Below are 21140 nucleotides of genomic sequence, written 5' to 3'. Positions count from 1 at the left end.
GACCCTTCTGCATACTCTTTTCATTTTCAGGGCTTTTCATCTTATACAAATGCTTTCTTTTAAAGCTTTGTCATAACCAGACGGGTCAATTCCTTACTGGAGGGCAGGAACAGCCAGAGGCATTTGTTGGCTCATCAAAATGAGGCGTGGGAAGACCGAGATGAAATGGGAAGGGGACGGGACGACAAACATAGGCTGATTCTTTATCTCCGGAAAGAAACAAAACGCAGAGCCTGACACACGAAATTCAGCCAGCCGGACAGTCACCAGAAGGGGAAGCCGCGAGTGGAGGTGGAGGAAGGGAGGGACAAAGGGAGGCAACTTCAGTGCAGGTGACACCAACTTCGCCTTGCACGGGTCGGATTCAGTTTTCCTTTAGACCTCCGAGCCTGGAGGCTGTGGGGAGGTTAATACCAGCAACCGAAGGAAATCGCCGGAGCGGCCGCGCAGCTCTGAGCTACAAGGAGCCGGCGACGACTCTCGTGGAAAGTGCAAACAGAAGCAAAATGCACCTGAAGGACAAAGTGGCTCTGGTCACTGGGGCAGCTCAGGGCATAGGCAAAGCCTTCGTGGAAGCTCTGCTGGAAAAGGGCTGTAAGGTAAGGGCGCCAACTACGCGCTGCTCGAGCACGGGGGGGGGGGGGAGGTGGAAGCCTGGGGGTGGGGGTATTGCAGGAAAGATTCATTATCACTGGCAGGCAGCCCACTCCTGCGTTGCTTGCCTTCTCGCTTGCGCTATGGAGCAATGATAGAAGTTCCTCTCGGAGTTCGTAGGATCAAACTGGCTCCTCCTTTTTCTTGAACATACAAGTACAGTACAGTAGCTCGGAGCTATTGGCTTTGTCCCTCCAGCACTGCGAGCTCTGCAGCTGCTCTCTTTTGGGGGGGAGGGGAGAGAGAGGTAGAGCGGGTTAGGAGTGACAGAATGCTAGTTTAAAAGTGCTGCGTATTTGTTGATATGTGCGGATAATGGGTAAAACCTTCCTTTAATTCTCTTTGGAGAAACTACGTTCCTGGGCCTATTTGAAATAGGATTTGGTGTTTGTATTCCGTATCTAATTTTAATAACATGCATTGATAAAAATAGGCATGCATGTTTTGTCTAAATCTCTGAAGACACTGCTGTTCCATATATATATATATATATATATAGATAGATAGATAGATAGATAGATAGATAGATAGATAGATAGATAGATAGATAGATAGATAGATAAACACACACACAGTATATAGGCCAGTAATGTATTCCATGTGTACTTAATGTCATGCAAAATTCATCTGGCTTGCTGTCAGGAAATTTTATATTCAGTATTCCTTCATTTTTTATGTTGTAAAATCAAGAACTTCTAGGGAAGAACACATTTCAAACAGTTGAAACTTACTTAGCCTCCCTTTGAAATGCCTAGGATTTATGTCCTCAAATACGTTATATAATGTGAAATGGTTAGGTAATATGCTTCCAATTTCCACCACATTTGTTTCATATAAAGTTACATATTTGTACAAATGTAGATATTATATCAGCTAATCACTACTCTCTAAAACAGCCCTTTCTTTTCCTCTTTTATGTCTATGAAAGGTATAACTGATTATTCTGTTTTTTATGTCAACATATGCACCTAATTTCATAGGTCTATGTGGGAACACTGTTTATTTTTTCCTAGGTGGCTCTTGTGGATCTGAATGCAGATGCAGGCAAAGTAAGCAAAGATACCTTTGATAACCGGTATGATCCACAGAGAACTATCTTCATTCCCTGTGACGTTTCAAATGAAGAAAAACTTAAAGGTTAGAAGTTTTTCCCAAAAGGTTTTTTAATGCCCTATCTTAAATGCCATGCAGCTGAAATAATAATAAGTTTTTATCTCCATCTAGCCAAACAGATGAATGTTGTTACTTCAGTATGCAAGTACAGTCTGCTACCTTAATAAACCTGGGGGGAAATGCTGAAACCTCCTGCCATTTATTATATGGAAAACTATTTATAATAAATAATTTTTGCTACAAAGTCCAAACTTTGTACACAGCTGATAGATAATAATCAAATTAAACAGGTCAGGACACTTTAGCAGTATGATTTAATGACCAGTATATATGGATGCCACAGAGAGCATACCACATTCTTAAGGAAGTTCTGCAGGCTCCAAAAAGTATGTTAACCTCTCACACTATTTGTGGAGTCTCCAGGAGCTACACTATTCTGTGCTCCCTGAAGCATCCAAAAAGCAAGACCATTTCCCAAAGCTCCAGGCCTCATGAGAACCAGAGTTGACTTGGATATGAATTTTAGTCTGAGAGACGAAGACAAATAAAAAAAATACAATTATGTATTTATTTATTTATTTATTTAATTTCATTATCCAAAGCAACTCTCTTATGAATTGTTTTGCTTTTGTCTGGGAAAGTGTGCGTGTGTGATGGTGGTGGTGTGACATGTCAGTTAGGCATGTTTTAAATTTTTGACATCCCAAGCCCCAAAGATTCGTTATCAATACTTTAGTGGCTATTACCACACTGAATAAGGTAATTAAAGAATCAATTAGAAATATTGGTATTCAAATGATGTAAGGCTCACTGTCAAACAGGAGTATTGTTTCTGATCCTAGGCAGAGATTCATGATATAATTTTTTAATGAAATCTATAATAGTTTAGATTTAGATAATTTAATTTACACTAAAGTGTAATGAACTAATATAGTAAATGGTATAAAATACTATAGAACAGTATTGTAGAGCTGTTCCCAGGATCAATGGTTTTAGAATCTGTTCCTAAAGGCTTTTTGGAAAACTCAAGTCTTTGCAACTTTTCAGAAGGTTACAAAAATTGGGGTCATCCTCATTCCATGGGTATGTTGTTGCATAAAATGTTAGACTCTACAGAATATTATATGTACTTGCTTGGTAGGTGGGCAGTCTACCCATTATCTGGTGGTCTGATTAGTTAGACAGAATTATTTGTGAAAGATGGTCTTTTAGCCAGACACTGAGCCATATAGGGTTTTAAACATGATGATCAGATCTGAATTGCACTCAAAAACAAAATGATCAGCTAAAGCTTCTGGATGAACCCTTATACTGTACTGCCTTAAGTACCTCCTGATCCAGATTTGACTATACTGTAATTGGCAAAAACACTAAAGCAAAGACTCTGCCCATGACTCCTACCTATTCAGGATCTATGAACCCAGAAGGAAGTAAATGTTTTGAGGAGGAGAAAGAGAAGGATGTGCATGCCAATGAGAGTTGCAAGATTCTCTTATTAAAGCCAATCTCAATAAATATTGTTCATAAGTTAAAGTTGATTTCCTAGTCTGGTTTACCAAGTAAAGCTGACTATACACCACTCTGAACCTAATAAATTACCTTACCAAATGAACAGGAAAAAGAATGAAGCTCGATGCAATCCCACAACAATTACAGCAAAGGTCCAACCTTCCCACTACTGTCACTATTGACTAAATTGCCTAATTAGGACAAGCAAAACCAATCAATCAATATCAACTTTATTTGATTAGTCAATCGACCATATCAAAGCAAGGAAAAGAACCACATCGGTCGTCATAAAACTGATTGGTTAAAATACAATAAAATTGGCTAAAATAGAGGGAATTTGAATAAATAATAAGTTAAAATGTAGTATAATATGCTAACATTGAGTAGTAAAACATGAGAATATAACTCATGCAAAGGATTATATTAAACAAATCTAAGATACTGATATAAAATATTCTTAAGAGAGTTCATCTCCTTTGCATGCCACCCCAATATATTCTATAAAACGTATTGTCATCTGAACAGCCCTGACTATAAACTTAGCAGTTCTAGAAACTACATATATATTTGTACCCTGAAGAAAATATGATAATTGTTTATTACAGTCCCAGTGTATGAGTTTGTCAAGTAGGGGCTGTAAATACTGAGGTCTTACTGAGGAGTATAGTTTACAATTGAGTAGCACATGTGCAATGTCTTCTATTTCTGCTGCACCGCAAATGCATGTTCTCTCAAAATATGGTACTTGGTGGAATCGTCCATATTTGACCATAGAATCTAACTGCTCAAATCTTGCTCTAGTGAGTGCTGTTCTATGGTATTGGGTCAGACCCATTGTCAGGTATGTTTCTAGTTGAAAGGCTGTTTTGTTCTTGGCTAACCATTTCAGTGACCTGCACTTAGAAAGTGCCTCAATATCAGTTTGTGCATTAACATCTAAAACTCTTTGTTTAAATATTGCCTTGGCCTGATGTCCGGCTGAAAGCAAGTGTTGCATTGAGAAACCGAAATATAGGGTGGTTTGAGAAAGTTGGTTGACCCATGTAGTGGGTTTGGGTGTGCCCATCTGTTCTTTTAAGCACATTTTTGGGAGTCTATCAGGTTCCATTGGGGAATCCTCCACCAATAGTTGAAGACTTTAATAACTGTTAAACTGTAGCTCTTACTGCTGCTGCGGATGTATTTCTATTGGTCCCCAAGATGGTTCTTAGAAAGCATGCTTGGTTTTGTTCTAGTGGTGCAGTCTTTAACAGGCCCCACAATTCCGCACCATATGTTAGCACAGGTGTGGTTTTTGCTTTATAGACCTTTAGAATTGGGAGCAGGGAGCTTGGGTGATTATAACTAAGTAGTTTAATTAATACTTTAGAGCTCGCTGTGGCCTTCATAGAAGTTTGTTTAAAATGATTGGCCCAGGGCCCTGTATCTGTAAAAACCACCCCTAAGTAGGCGAATCTGTCTATTTTTCTATAGGCTCCCCATCTAAATACCAGTTATACAGTATTTAACTCGCCTTTTCCCAAAAACCACCACTTTGGATTTGTGCTTATTAATGTTCAAGAAGTTAAGAGCACAATAATCACTAAATTTCCTCATCAGTCTTCTCAAGCCTACTTGAGAATGTGCCATCAGAACCATGTCGTCAGCATATAGAAGGATGTTAATATGTCTATTGAGGATCTTTGGTATGTAAAGGTCTGTGAAATGGAGAAATCCTGGAATGTCATTGACATAAAGGTTAAATAACATTGGGGCCAAGATGCATCTTTGTCTGACTCCTTTGTAGGTGGGGATGCTCTCAGTGACAAGCAAAACCATGTGCTAAAATGATGCTTCCAACTTTCAATCATTGTAATCCAGTGGTCCCCAAACTACAGTCCGCGGGCCGCATGTGGTCCGCTGAGGCCATTTATCCGGCCTGCGAGTGAGTGACAGAAGCACAGGATGCGTCTGCATCCTGTGCTCCTGGCCACTGTTCCCTCTAGCCTGTGCGGTTGCACAGCCACGCAGGTAAAAAATAAACTCCGTGCAGGTTTTTCAAACCACACGCGGTAGAGCCGGCGCTGTTTCTCCCGCCCGACAGTTATCTGCTGTTGGCCAGGAGAAAGCCCCATGGGTTCTGAGCCCCACCCAGCTTCTCTGGCTGTGTCTAGGGACCACGCCCTGCCCATTCCTGCCAATATTCTTCCTGCCGCCGGGAAGAAACAGGAAGCAAAAAAACTCCCAGGAAACAAGGGGTAGCGGTTGGATGGCTTCGCCACCTGTGCGTAGAAGCGGCACCATGGGGAAAAAGCGGTGGGCATAGACTTGTGCCTACACCGGAGCTGTCACCTCGCCCTCTTTCCACCTTTCCCATAAGTTGACTTGTGGGGAGTCTCATTTTTTCAGCAGAGAGAGAGACACAGAGATGCACCCCCTCAAGTTCATTCATCCTGCCTGCTTAGACTTTTTAATATTGGAATTGTTCATTGAAACAATAAGTAATCACATTACATGGGTCTCAGCTATGAAAAAGCTTTCTCACAGGATATTTTGTGGGGATAAAAAAAACCACTCTCATAAAAAACCACCTTCTTATTTGGAGTTCTCTCATTTTTCAAGAATTCTCTCATATTTTTTAGACATTGGCTTTGTTAAACATTAAGCATACAGATTAATTTGGGCATTTGCAGCAGAGCCTCTCCCACCCCCACCCCTGAGGCGCAGTTTTTGTGAGAGAGAGGGAAAGAGAGAGAGAAAGAAAAGGGAAAGAGAGAGAGGGAAAGAGAAATGGAGGGAACAAGGAAGGAAGGAAGAATGAAATGAATGAAGGGACAGAGGAAGGAAGGACTGTTTTGGAGGGGGGTATTTTTTTTTATTTTTCTCTTAACACACATTCAAACAACACAGTGTGCCATCTCATTTTCCATGAATAAAATGTGGTATTTTGTTAGTAAGTAATATCAATCATCAAAAAAGTTGTAAAAGGTTTTTTTTTCTAATTTTGTCATCCAGTTACATTCATTTTCTTTTAATTAAATTCCCTCCTTAATTTTACTTCAAAAAGCACACCAATTATATTTCTAACTTATTAACCATTATGCCAAAGTGCTTCCTTCTTTCTCTATACATTTTTTCTATAAGCTAAGAAAACCTTGTATATCCAATCAGATGTTAACAAAAGAAAATTAAAAACAAAACATAAGCATATATGAATTTCAGATTTCTCCCCCCCCCCTCTAAATAGTACGTTCCCATTTTGTTTTTTACTCTAAAATAAGTTATGTGCAGTGTACATAGGGATTTGTTCATAGGTTTTTTTATAGTCCGGCCCTCCAACAGTCCGAGGGACAGTGAACTGGCCCCCTGTGTAAAAAGTTTGGGGACCCCTATTGTAATCCATCCAAAGGGATACTATGAAGAACAGTATAAAAAATTGCTAAGAGATCTAGAAAGAAGATAGTTGTATGACCTCTACAAGATATATCTCCTATCACCTTAATGGATTCTATCCACTCAATTTCCATCTTGGAAGGAAAGCAAATAATTTTCTTTATGTAATGTTTGGACAGACAACTGATTGTTTTATATTCAGTTGTTATTTCAGACCATTCCTCCTTAAAAGGGTCAAGGACAATTAAATATATATGGATATCATCTCCAGTGTTGCATGTCTTCACATACTTGATTTCCTAAAATTCCTTAGAAAGTAAGGCACTGCTCAGAAGCAATGTGTGAGGAGCAGACACCACTCAGGAGTAACTGTATCAAGCAACCTAGTCAACTTTATATTCTGAATCTAACAAGGCATCCTATAGAACTCTGCCTCAGATTGCTGGTAAATCTACAAATGGTATTTGGAAGTATTTGAGATGTGTCAGCAGTCTTAATCCGAACCTTCTGCTAAATTGGGTAGAGCTTCCAGTTAACCCTGACGGAAAGAGGATCTCACTGAGAGAGCTCAGCCTGTTAAAACTGAAGTGAGGCTTTCCGGAGGTCGAGGAATTAAAGCTACAAGCATTCATTATAAAAATGAAGTTAACTTTTATTGTAAAAAGTAGAAAAAAGTATTTTTGCCGGAGAGGCATAAAAACATGTCTTACATCTTAGTTAGTAAGAGAAAGAAGATGGCCACAGCCAATATTAAGTCAGAGCCGGAGCGGATAGCTGGAACATGTTTATTAGTCGGATTACAGCTACAACAACAACACGAACAAGGTAACTGACAGGATATATATATACCCGGTACCCACTTAGGCAGCCAGTAGGAGGACCGGATTTCTCCCGCCTCCCGGAGGCAACAAATCATATAACAAGTCCTTATTACTAGGCAAATACACTACACACTTTCCCCCTTAGATTGGAAACCACGTAATCTTGTAAGTAACTGGGGGAACGTCTGACCCGCTCTGAGCGGCGGAGGAGTGGAACTTCACCAGAATGCTGTAATTCGGTTGGGCTTCCGAATTGGCCCCTGGGAACTGTGTCACTGTTCCCTGCGGAATCCCTAGTAGGGGGCGGGGCACTTGTTTGAGGCGAAAGAGGGATGCCCAACCCATCCCCCTGATGACCTAACTCACAGCTCGGAACAATTGGAGGAGTGGGGCACGTACACGGCCTCAGTTGATCTATATGGCGATGCCAAACACGCCCATCGGGGAGCTCCACCTCGTAAGACCTGGGCCCCTTAATTGTCGTGACCTTTCCCGCCACCCAGAGGGCCCCGCCGCTATACGATCGGGCAAAAACTGGTGCATTTAGGCCAAAAGAACGCCCTGGGGCAGGCCAAGGGGGCTCACTTGAGTAGGTGGGGTTTAACCTGTCCAGGGTAATCCTAAGCTTTCGGCCCATGAGCAACTCAGCCGGAGACTTATTAGTTGGGGTAGTAGGAGTGGCGTGTTGGGAGAATAAGAACTCTGCGAGTTTTTCCTGCCATGTACCCCAGGACATCTTCTTTAGGGCGTCCTTCCTGGTCCGCACCATCCGCTCTGCCTGCCCATTTGAGGCTGGGTGCCATGGGGCTACGAGGGCGTGGCGAATTCCCGCCCCAGCTAGGAACCCCTCGAACTGGGTCGACGTGAATTGAGGGCCGTTGTCGGAGACTAACAAATCCGGGTAGCCGTGGGTTGCGAACAGAGAGTTTCAAATCTGGATGACAGCCAGGGATGTGGTCGAGTGCAACAAGTTAACTTCTAACCAACGGGAGTACGCATCCACGGTAACTAGGAACATCTGACCCATAAATGGCCCTGCTAAATCTACATGTACCCTGGCCCACGGGCCAGCCGGTGGTTCCCAAACTAAAGGGACCTCCCGTGGAGGGGACGCTCTATGCTCCTGACAGGGTGAACACTGGGCTACTCTACGCTCCACGTCACAATCAAGGCCGGGCCACCATACATAACCTCTTGCCAAGGCTTTCATTCTCACCACCCCTGGATGACCCTTGTGCAGGAGGGAGAGTACCTTATCCCTTAATTTAGGAGGAATGCACACCCGGCACCCTCGCAATACACACCCTTGGATGACTGTAAGCTCCTCTTTGCATCGAAAAAATGGGGCGAATTCCGTGGAGGGGGTGGACGGGGGCCACCCTCGTAAGACCCATTGTAGGACAGTGGATAACATCGGGTCGTGATTGGACTCATCAGCAATTACGGTGGCGGATAATGCCAATGGCTGATTGGTGATGGCTAATACTGATGATGCCGGGGCCGGATCCTCGAGCAACCGCGGCGAGGGGCAACGGCTAAGGGCGTCAGCGTGGGCAATGTTGCGCCCCGGCCGGTACAACAGATGATAGGAGTAATTGGCCAGAAACACTAACCATCGGGACATCCTTGGAGATAAGATGAGAGGGCTCTGGCGGTCACCTGACAATAGGCCGAGAAGAGGCTGGTGGTCAGTTACAATGTCAAAAGGGCGGCCATAGAGGTAGTCATGAAACCGCTTGACTCCGGCTACTATGGCCAGGGCTTCCCTATCGATGTGGCCAAAATTCCTCTCGGCTTTGGCCAGAGTCCTTGAAAAGAAAGCCAGCGGTACTTCAGACCCATTAGGAAGCTTGTGGCTGAGTACAGCCCCCACCCCGTATGGGGAAGCGTCACAGGTCAAAATCAACGGCAAGTGGGGGGAATACTGCGCTAGAACTGTGTTAGACGTGAGAATTTCTTTGACCGCTGCAAAAGCATCTGCCTCCCGGGGGCCCCAATCCCATTTCCTATTCTTATCGAGCAGACGGTGTAGGGGCTCGGCCAAAGACGCTTTGTGGGGGATGAAAACCGCGTAAAAGTTCACTAACCCCAGGAAAGCCTGGAGCTCAGCTTTGGACCTGGGGGTGGGAGCTTCCCAAATGGCCTTGGTCTTCTCGGGAGTGGGATGGATTCCCTTCCTATCTATTATGAACCCCAAAAATTCCACCTGGGGCACACCGAACACGTATTTGTATGCTTTGATTTTAAGACCGGACTCTTTAAATTTAGAGAGGACTAACTTGACCCTGTTGAGGAGGTCAGCCTCAGACTGGGCGGAGACCAAGACATCATCGAAATATGGAACCGTGCCTGGGATTCCATACAGTAACCGTTCCATAAGTGCTTGGAAAATTCCCGGGGCTGTGGACACCCCGAATTGCAGACGTTTGCACCTAAACACTCCCCTGTGAGTCGTAATCGCCTGTGTGTCAGCTGCCTGAGAGTCCACGGGGAGCTGTAGGTAAGCCTGGGAGAGGTCGAGTTTCGCGAATATAGTACCCTCCCCCAACGAGTGCAACAGGTGTTGCACGACCGGCACTGGGTAGGAGTGGTGGCCTAGTGCCTTGTTGATAGTGCACTTATAATCACCACAAATCTGAATTCCGCCCCCCGCCTTCACAGCCACCACTATGGGGGTCTCCCAGGTGGCCTGGTCAATGGGCTCCAGAACGCCCTGGGCCACAAGGCGGTCCAACTCGACATCCACCTTAGGGCGTAAAGCCAAAGGGACCCTACGGGGCTTGATTCTGACAGGAGGAACCATTGGATCAAGCCCGAAAGAGATAGGGGACCCCTTATAACACCCCAAATTGCTATCAAATACCTCTGGAAATTGTGATGCCAACCCCGAGAATGCCATTCCCCCAGACACAAAATTAATCCCAGAAACCGATAAACCCAAAGGCCCAAACCAGTCCAGGCCCAACAAATTAGCAAAAGGGCCGTCCACAATAATAAGCGGTAAACGGCCTGAGAACTGTTTGAAGTGGACAAAGAAATGGCCTTCTCCCACAACCGGAATCTGGGATCCCTGGTAATCCCAAAGATTCAGTGGGCATGCAGAAAGGGACCGTCTGGACAGACGTGGAAAACACCGCTTGATGGTCGCCCAAGGCACCAACGAATGGGCCGAGCCCGTGTCCACCTGCATCGCGCAAGGGGCTCGCCCAAGGGTGACGGAAACGCAGATCTTCTCCCTGTACGGGTTGGTGGCGGCAACTTTGATAGGAGCTCCTGGAGAACGATCGTGGCCGGATGAAGGCACCGCGGAGTAAACGGCGTTGCAATCATACCGCCGAAAAGCAGGGTCCCTCGGTGGAGCACGGAACCCTCCTGGAATCTGGTCCTTGCTGGCAGAAGCGGAATAAGGGCGGCGAATCCTACACACCCGGGCGATATGCCCCCGGCCTCCACAACGGCGGCACGTCACTTCCGCAAAAGGGCAGGCGGCCCGGAAGTGATTGCCGCCGCAGCCACGACACGGAGATGGAGGCGGGCGGGGCCGGCTAGGAGGAGCGTCACGGGGCCTAGAGGCAGCCAAACGACAAACCTCCTCCTGGGCTAAGGCAGATTCAAGGTCTTGAGGCAGCTGGGTGAGTGGCTTAGCCGGGGCCGACGAGGTAGCGTTCACAGCCACATCCATTGCAGCTAAGGATTGTGTGGACATCTCAAAGGCCCTCGCTTCAGAGAGAGCGACTTTAAAAGATAATCCCTGGATGGCAAGGAGGCGGCGCTTCAGGCGTCCGTCTTTTACCCCAAAGACCAAGCGATCCAAAAGATAGTCCTCTAAATCCGCAAATTCGCAATACAGGGCAGCACACCGGAGGGCAGCCACAAAATCGTTTATAGACTCCCCATCGAGTTGGTTCTGATGAAAAAATTTATATCGGCGAGCGCAGCGGGAGGGGGCGGGGGCGTAATGATCTTGTAAAGTGGAGAGAAACACATCCCAGGACACGTCATGAATGGGAGTAGGAGCAAAAAGAGCCCTAGCAGTCTAGAACATTTCGGTCCCGCAAAACCTTTTACGGTCCCGCAAAACCTTTTACGATTTCGGTCCCACAAAACCTTTTACGATCCCCCGCTATTTCAGTATACCCATTTGAGATAAGAAAACAATCGAACCTGGCTACGTAGGAGTCCCAAGTTTCTGCTTGAGGGTCGAAAGGAGCGAAAGTGAGCTGAGTGGACATTTCGCTTACAAATAAATCTGTCTCTAGGCACAAAGGAAACGGCGTGGATACGAACACAAGCCTTCGTCGCCAATATTAAGTCAGAGCCGGAGAGGATAGCTGGAACATGTTTATTAGTCGGATTACAGCTACAATAACAACACGAACAAGGTAACTGACAGGATATTCCGGGTTCCGGTTGAGCAGTGGGGAGAATGGTGGGTCCGCTGCTCCTCTAAAACGACGGTAAATCGTCAGGAAATGGATCAGTCCAGGTCCAAGACGGTCAAAGATAGGTCAGAGTCCAGTGCCTACTTTGTCCCCCTATTTTAAGAACCTGAGGGTTGGGAATATTTCCGCCTGTTGGAGGGACGCCGAGAAAGACCGCGGCGAGGAGAAGTGGCCGATGGAAATGGCGGCGGCGGCTGGCGGAGTCTCGCGGAAGCTGCAGTCTGTGTGAGAGAGGAGAGGACGGAGGAATGCAGCCTTTGTGGGAGAAGATGGAGGAATGTCTAGCTGCTGCTGCAGGGGTGCCGAGGGGAGCCGAGAGAGAGCGTGGCGCCGGAAAAAACATCTAGCCGGTGCGGAGGATGGCAACGGGACCGGACAGAGGATGGAGGGTCGCGGCACCGAAGGAAGTGTTGAGAGGAGTTGAGGGGAGTGAGAGGAGTCGAGCCCCCGTTCAGATAGACTCCCAGCCTGACTCCGGAGGTGAGAGGTCCGGTGTGGACTGGGAATGACGGACACGACGGGAGGACGAGAAACAGTGGAGGGGATGAAGCCCCTTGGCGGGGAACGACTGCAGACGCGAGGGGCAATGTTTCTTGCCCCCCCCCGTATGGCACCAGTGGGTGGGAGCTACTGGGGGCCAGGGGGAGACTATGGTGAGGATTATGCTATCAACCTCCCTCCCCCCCTTTTTTCCCCTCTTAACTTTAATTCCTGATCTGTTTATACCATCCTGATCTGTTTGTACCATCACCGAAGAACTATGCCCCCTTGTGGATTATGGATTAATTGAAGAACTATGCCCCCTTGTGGACTGACCTAAAACGACAACTATGAGGACAGGAGATTAAGACCAAGACTCTTTAAGCTAAACTAAATTAAATTTAAGACCTAGACCCAAAGACTAAAAGAACATCATACCTGGACTGATGGATTCCTGAGGATTAAAGAATGTTTTAAGATCTGATTTTATAACATCAAAATCAATTTATATATTTATATGATTTTTATCTACATTTTATATATTTATAGATATTTTTAATGTTATTGTTTTTTATTGCTATTACGGCTATTTTATATTGTTATTAATTTAATTGATTTTTTTTAATATAACGGGGTTCTAAATTAATGGATGATTGGGATAAATATGCTTGTGGTTATGAGTGGAATGACTGGCATAATGATTGGGTTGGCGGGGGTGGGTGGGGTTATGGTATGGATGAGATGATTGATAGTAGTATGAATGATAGATTTGGCCCACCTGACGCCCGGGAGACAGGAGAGGAGGGGGCACCGATCTCTGGGGTGGCAGAGGGTCGGAATATCTCTGTGTTGCTGGGGAGAGGCAGATACGGCGGGGGTCACAGAGTTAGCCGTTCCAGGGGAACGAGGGACCGTTGCTTAATAACGGTCCCTTGTTCCGGCTCTGTGAACCCAATCTTGGGTACTGGTGATGAGTGTAACTCTGGCCCTGGGCTCAGGTTGCTGCTGCTCAATGCCAGGTCGGTGGTAAATAAAGCTCTCCTCATCCGGGACCTGATCCTGGATGAGGAGGCCGACCTGGCTTGTATTACTGAAACCTGGCTGGGCCCGGAGGGAGGTGTTCCCCTCTCTGAAATTTGCCCAGCCGGGTTTCAGATATGGCATCAACCTCGACCCCAGGGAAGGGGGGGAGGAGTGGCTATTGTTGCCAGGGAGAGCCTTTGCCTGCGTAGACTCATTGCTCCGGAAATTGCGGGTTGCGAGTCTCTCTTGATGAGGTTGGACTTAGGGGTTCAGGTGGGCTTATTTCTCACGTACCTGCCTCCCAGCTGCGTGTCAAAAGCCCTGCCTGTGCTACTCGAGGAAGTAGCCGGGTTGGCGGTGGAGTTCCCCGGACTTATTGTCCTGGGGGACTTCAATCTGCCGTCACTCGGCGAAACCTCTGGGTCGGCACAGGAGTTCATGGCCACCATGACAGCCATGGACCTGACTCAAGTAGTTCAGGGTCCGACTCACGAGGGAGGACACGCACCTGACATGGTATTCCTTTCTGAGCAACTGAGTAATGGTCTGAGACTAAGGGGCTTAGATGCGTTGCCTTTGTCATGGTCAGACCATTTTCTACTACGGCTTGACTTCCTGGCTCCAATCCTTCCCCGCAGGGAGGCGGAACCAATTAAGATGTTCCGCCCCAGACGCCTGATGGACCCTGAGGGCTTTCAGACGGCGCTTGGGGTTATACCAGAGGCACTTGTCCACAGTTCGGCAGAGTCTCTTGCGGAGGCCTGGAACAAGGCCGCAGCGGAGGCTCTTGACTGGATTGCGCCTTTGCGACCTCTCCGAGGCGCTAGACCCCGTAGAGCTCCATGGTTCAACGAGGAGCTCCGGGAGTTGAAACGCCAGAAGAGACGTCTAGAGAAGCGATGGAGGAAGAGTAGGTCTGAATCCGACCGAACACTTGTAAGAGCTTTTATTAAGACTTACAAAGTGGCGCTCAAGGCGGCAAGATGCGCGTACCATGCCGCCTTGATTGCATCAGCGGAATCCCGCCCGGCCGCTCTGTTTAGGGTGACCCGCTCCCTTCTTAATCAGGGGGGAGTTGGGGAGCCCTTACAGAGTAGTGCCGAGGACTTTAACACGTTTTTCGCTGATAAAGTCGCTCGGATCCGAGCCGACCTCGACTCCAATTGTAAAACAGAGTCGACTGACAACGAGTCAGTCGAGGTGACTGGGGCACGTACTTGTCCACCTGTCTGGGAAGAGTTTGATCTGGTGACACCTGATGAAGTGGACAAGGCCATTGGAGCTGTGAGTTCTGCCACCTGTTTACTGGATCCGTGTCCCTCCTGGTTGGTTTCGGCCAGCAGGGAGGTGACACGGAGCTGGGCCCAGGAGATTACCAACGCTTCCTTGGGGAGGGGAGTTTTTCCATCACTCTATAAAGAAGCGCTTGTGCGCCCCCTCCTCAAGAAGCCCTCCCTGGACCCAGCCGTACTTAACAACTATCGTCCAGTCTCCAACCTTCCCTTTATGGGGAAGGTTGTCGAGAAGGTGGTGGCACTCCAGCTCCAGCGGTCCTTGGAAGAAGCCGATTATCTAGGTCCCCGGCAGTCGGGTTTCAGGCCCGGTTACAGCACGGAAACCGCTTTGGTCGCGTTGATGGATGATCTCTGGCGGGCCCGGGACAGGGGTTTATCCTCTGTCCTGGTGCTCCTTGACCTCTCAGCGGCTTTCGATACCATCGACCATGGTATCCTTCTGCACCGGCTGGAGGGGCTGGGAGTGGGAGGCACTGTTCTTCAGTGGTTCTCCTCCTACCTCTCTGGCCGGTCGCAGTCGGTGTTAGTGGGGGGCCAGAGGTCGACTCCTAGGTTTCTCCCTTGTGGGGTGCCTCAGGGGTCGGTCCTCTCCCCCCTGCTATTCAACATCTACATGAAACCGCTGGGCGAGATCATCCAAGGACATGGGGTGAGGTATCATCAATATGCGGATGATACCCAGCTTTACATCTCCACCCCATGCCCAGTCAACGAAGCGGTGGAAGTGATGTGCCGGTGCCTGGAGGCTGTTGGGGCCTGGATGGGTGTCAACAGACTCAAGCTCAACCCGGATAAGACGGAGTGGCTGTGGGTTCTGCCTCCCAAGGACAATCCCATCTGTCCGTCCATCACCCTGGGGGGGGGAATTGTTGACCCCCTCAGAGAGGGTCCGCAACTTGGGCGTCCTCCTCGATCCACAGCTCACATTAGAACAACATCTTTCAGCTGTGGCGAGGGGGGCGTTTGCCCAGGTTCGCCTGGTGCACCAGTTGCGGCCCTATCTGGACCGGGACTCATTGCTCACAGTCACTCATGCCCTCATCACCTCGAGGTTCGACTACTGTAATGCTCTCTACATGGGGCTACCTTTGAAAAGTGTTCGGAAACTTCAGATCGTGCAAAATGCAGCTGCGAGAGCAGTCATGGGCCTACCTAGGTATGCCCATGTTTCACCATCACTCCGCAGTCTGCATTGGCTGCCAATCAATTTCCGGTCACAATTCAAAGTGTTGGTTATGACCTTTAAAGCCCTTCATGGCATTGGACCAGAATATCTCCGAGACCGCCTCCTGCCGCACAAATCCCAGCGACCGATTAGGTCCCACAGAGTGGGCCTTCTCCGGGTCCCGTCAACTAAACAATGTCGGTTGGCGGGCCCCAGGGGAAGAGCCTTCTCTGTGGCGGCCCCGGCCCTCTGGAACCAACTCCCCCCGGAGATTAGAACTGCCCCTACTCTTCCTGCCTTCCGTAAACTCCTTAAAACCCACCTTTGCCGTCAGGCATGGGGGAACTGAAACATCTCCCCCTGGGCACGTTTAATTTATGCATGGTATGTCTGTGTGTATGACTGTTAGTATATGGGTTTTTTAAATATTTAAATATTTTAAATTTGTCTGATTGCTTATGATTTGTTTTTACATGTTGTGAGCCGCCCCGAGTCTTCGGAGAGGGGCGGCATACAAATCTAAGTAATAAATAAATAAATAAATAAAATATATATATACCCGGTTCCCACTTAGGCAGCCAGTAGGAGGACCGGATTTCTTCCGCCTCCCGGAGGCAACAAATCATATAACAAGTCCTTATTACTAGGCAAATACACTACAGTATTTGGAAGTATTTGAGATGTGTCAGCAGTCTTAATCCGAACCTTCTGCTAAATTGGGTAGAGCTTCCAGTTAACCCTGACGGAAAGAGGATCTCACTGAGAGAGCTCAGCCTGTTAAAACTGAAGTGAGGCTTTCCGGAGGTCGAGGAATTAAAGCTACAAGCATTCATTATAAAAATGAAGTTAACTTTTATTGTAAAAAGTAGAAAAAAGTATTTTTGCCGGAGAGGCATAAAAACATGTCTTACATCTTAGCTGGTAAGAGAAAGAAGATGGCTACAGCTTCTCTTCCTGCGTGAGGGAGGAAGTGAGCAAAGCAGTGTTACATCATAGAGAGGGAGGAGCTACATTAACAAACAGAGTTAACCATTTAACTACAGGATGTTTCTTAATGTCTTTGGAGGCTGTCAATCCACAGCGTGACACCCCTTCTTTGGCAGTCATCAGAGACATGAGGGACATCAAGACATCAATTCACTTAAGGCACATTTTGTTGGAGAGGTATTCATGTTGATCAGCTGGCAACGGCTTATTCAGCAAGTCAGCGATCTGCTCAGTAGTAGGCACATACTGAATTTTCACAAATCCTGCTTTCACACTCTCTTTGGTATTTCTATACCGGATGTCAATGTGCCGTGAACGAGCTGCAACACATTCAGCTTCAGCAATATATGTGACTGAAACATTATCTTCCATGATAACAATTGGTTTCCTCGGACATTCCCAAATACTATCAATGAGAGCAGAAACAGAGGTTAATGCATTACAACAATCAGAAACACAAGCATATTCAGCCTCAGTTGAAGAGCAAGAAATAAACTTCTGCTTCCTAACTTTCCAAAAGATAGGACAACCATTTAAAAACAGTATGAAACCAGAAGTACTTTTTCGTGTTTCTACATCACCTGCCCAGTCAGCATCTGCGTAGCAAATCACTTCAGGGTACTTATCATGTTTCGGCTCAAGGAACAACTTCATGTCCTTTGTAAGCTTCATGTATCTCAACAGTCTCTTTATGCAAGACCAATGAAACGTAGTTGCCTTGCCAACGTATCTGGACAGTAGATTCACACTCAGTGAAATGTCAGGTCTTGTCCAACTGCTGATGTACAATAGTGATCCAATCACTGACCGATACAGCGTTTGGTTCTCAAACTCAGGATGTTCTTCTCGGGTTAACCTGTAAAAATCAGTCTGCATAGGAGAACGACAAGTGTTCGCATCAGACATGTTACAATTCTGCAAAAGCTGGTCAACCTTGCTTTCTTGTGAAAGAGAGAACCCCTTCTCAGTTTTTTCAATCTGAACACCTAGATAATCATTAATATGCCCTAGGCTCTTTAAAGTGAAATGTTTCTCAAGACCCTTAGCAAAAGTTTCACTCATGCGTTCATTGGGACCAATGTAAACAATATCATCAACATAAACAAGAACAATTTCATAAGTCTTACCTTGCCCTTTTGTGAACACGCATTCATCTGAGACGGACTTAATAAAGCCCATTAAATTTAGCTTTTGAATGAGGCAGCGATACCACATGAGGGCACTCTGTTTCAGGCCATAAAGAGATTTGTGCAGGTACCAGACATCACCTTCTCGGTCCTGGAACCCAGGAGCACTCTTAACGTAAATCTCTTCATTCAGATCAGCGTTCAAATAGGCAGTCTCTACATCGAACTGAAAAACCTCTAAGTTCAAAGCAATAGCAGTGATCAGGGCAATTTTGACACTTTCATTTCTGACAGTGGGTGAAAATGTATCAGTGTAGTCATATGGATAAATTTGAGAAAATCCTTGAGCTACGAGTCTAGCTTTGTACAGCTTTCCTTCATTAGGTTTTTGTTTGACTCTATACACCCAACGTGTGCCAATGACTTTCTTGTCTGTTGGAGGCTCCACCTGTTGGAACACCTTAAGTTTCTTTAAACAGTCCAGTTCACGTTCCATAGCCTCATACCACTTTTCTTGTTCAGATTCAGGCAAAAGTTTAATCTGATGAAAATGTTCAGGTGGAAGTGTAAGATTGTTACACATGAAAGAAAAAGGAGATTGAGATACTTGCTGTGCAAATCTCTTTGGAGGAGTTCCTTTTGTAGTTCTCTTTGAACGCCTTGGAACCTTGGTCCATTGTTCATCATCATCTCCGTCTCCAAGTTCATTATCAGGGATTTCCTCTGCGACTGTCGAAGACTGTTCATCATCTGGAACATCAGGATCATCTGGAACAGCTGCCTGAGAATCAGGTTTCGCCATACCATCTGTGTCATCCTCAGGAAAATAAACTGAAGTATCATTACTATGTATACTGGACCAATTAGTGTCTTCCTCAAATTTGGCTGAATTGGAAACAACAGCTCTATGGTAAGTGTCAGCAAATTTGTAGTACTTAGAGCTTTCATCAAAGCCAATGAATCTCATTCTTTCTGACACATGACCTCCTTTTCTTCTTTGGTCAAGTGGAATGTTAACAGTGGCACAACAACCAAAAATGTAGATGTTTTGAACATCAGGCTTCTTAGCATGAAGAAAGTAATAAGGAGTCTCTTGTATTGCGCTACTCCATGTTCTGTTAACAATGTAATTAGCATACCTTAATGCTTCGCCCCAATATGAAAAGTCCATGCCTGCGTCCTCAAGGAGACAACGGAACATTGTCTGCAAAACTCCGTTCCTTCTCTCAGAAATTCCATTCTGAGGAGACGAGTGAGGAGGAGAGGTCTGTTGACGGATTCCATTCCTTTTCATCCATCCATGGAACTGCTGGGACATAAATTCTCCACCGCGGTCACTTTGAATTAGCTTGATCCAGACATCGTATTGGGTAAGTACCTCTGCAGCAAAGTCTTTAAAGACCTGAAACGCCTCAGATTTCTGTTTCATCAAAAAGACAAAACTGTAACATGAGTAACTGTCAACAATAGTTAAGAAATACTTACTGTTACCTTTAGTAGGCCGAAATGGACCGACAACGTCGGTATGGACCAATTCAAAAATGTGTGAGGACAATCTAAGAGCAAATTTTGCAACCGGAGCTGCACGAGATTTTGCTGTATTACACACTTTACAGTCTAGATGAATTTTGCAACCACCATCAACTTTGAAACCATTCACAAACTCAGGCATCTTTGCTAAAACGGGGTAAGACGCATGCCCCAAGCGACGGTGCCATCTGTGAACACACCTGGAATGAAAAGATTTGTTTGTTAATACAGGTTTAACATTAATAAAAGCATTAGGAACCTCGGAGACTTCATTGGCTTTAGGAGCCTCTGAATCTATAGTTGCAACAGGTTTTCTCTCTGGACCTGTGCTTTCGCCCTTTGGAACTTTTATACTTACATCACCCTTGGGTGGAGGTTTAGGTTTTAAATAGTAAACACCTGTAATAGGAATGCCAGTGGCAAGGATTTTGCCATCCTTTACAATGTAAGCTTCTGAAAGTTCATGGGTTACTACAGTTCCTAATTCTTCATTCAGGCAATACACGCTGAGAATGTTGTTCTTGGCACTTGGAACGTAGAAAACATGTGAGATGTGGCTGTCCAGTTCTTTGACGTAGACATTTCCTTCTCCTTCCACTTTGCAGAGATATTCTGCAACTTCAGTCACCTCTTTGACATCTGCCTGGTGGAGCTCAGTGAAGAATCCCTTCTGGTATGCAAAGTGCACGGCTGCTCCGCTGTCGAGTGTCCATAAGTGACGTATGTCGTACTGTGGATTCTTGTCAGGAACAGTGTTGAGGAGGAGAGTGTTAACATAAACACGTTTCTCACCTTTGGAGTCTTTAGGAGTTGACTTGGCACCTCCGGAACTCTTTCCTCTGGATCCTTTCTTTTGCACCCCCTTGGGTTGAGTTGGATATGTGGGAGAATCAGACTCGCCAGATTGAACACTTTGCAAATCGCTAGATTTCTGAGTGTCATCTTTCTTAGATTGCTTCTGGCGTGTGTGTCTCGGTGTGCTACTTTTCTGTTGACCGCTCTTGGCCAAGTTAGTTTTGTATGTAGCTGACATTGGTCTAAACCTAGTGTGCAGCAACTGTTCTTCTTCAATTAGCATGTTACAGAGTCTCTGTGTTGTTCTATGGGCCAATGGGAAGCTGCTAAATCTGAAAACTGCCTCCTTCCATTCAGGGCCAAGGGAATTTATGATGGCAGCATTGACTTGCAAGAAGTCCATGTGGTAGCCTCTCTCCTCTAAGTCCTTGTGCATTGTTAACATCTTGGACAAGTGTGGAGCGATTTCATTCCCAGAATTAAGTTTGGCACTATGGAATTGGGTTAACAGAAGGAAGTTGCCTTCTTCTGAAACTGGCCTGAACAACCCATCCAATGACTCTAACAGCTCAGCAGAAGTAATGTCAGGTGAGTACCTGGCTGATAGGTCTGAGTCAATACTCATAAGAATGAGGAGCGTGGCTTTTATGTCAGCTTCTCTTTCTTCTTCAGTCCAACACCTTACTGGTGGATTCAGAGCGATCTGGTCTATCTGATGTGCCAGTAAAAGCAATCTCATCTTATGGAGCCAAATTCTGTAATTATGCCCGTTCGATTTCAACACAGACTCACCTTTCAGGATTGATGAGGTGATGGCTTGCCTTGTA

The 21140-nt window shown here is 46.1% G+C and overlaps 1 protein-coding gene across 3 annotated transcripts in view; it reads left to right on the top strand.

The window, feature by feature from the left end:
• Positions 1-267: 267 nt before the first annotated feature.
• Positions 268-21140, top strand: part of HPGD (15-hydroxyprostaglandin dehydrogenase) — a 52964-nt gene continuing 32091 nt past the window's right edge. Inside the window, exons 1-2 of one of the 3 annotated variants that reach the window (XM_070756607.1) lie at positions 268-599; positions 1668-1791. In XM_070756607.1, the coding sequence (XP_070612708.1) occupies positions 507-599; positions 1668-1791 (217 nt within the window). In that variant the 5' untranslated portion in view covers positions 268-506. The remainder of the gene's footprint in view (positions 600-1667; positions 1792-21140) is intronic. The other 2 variants (XM_070756609.1, XM_070756608.1) reach the window with 2 other exon arrangements.

This window comes from Erythrolamprus reginae, chromosome 7 (genome assembly GCF_031021105.1).
Source record: "Erythrolamprus reginae isolate rEryReg1 chromosome 7, rEryReg1.hap1, whole genome shotgun sequence".
Taxonomy (NCBI): domain Eukaryota; kingdom Metazoa; phylum Chordata; class Lepidosauria; order Squamata; family Dipsadidae; genus Erythrolamprus; species Erythrolamprus reginae.
This window is presented reverse-complemented; position numbering and strand designations above follow the sequence as displayed.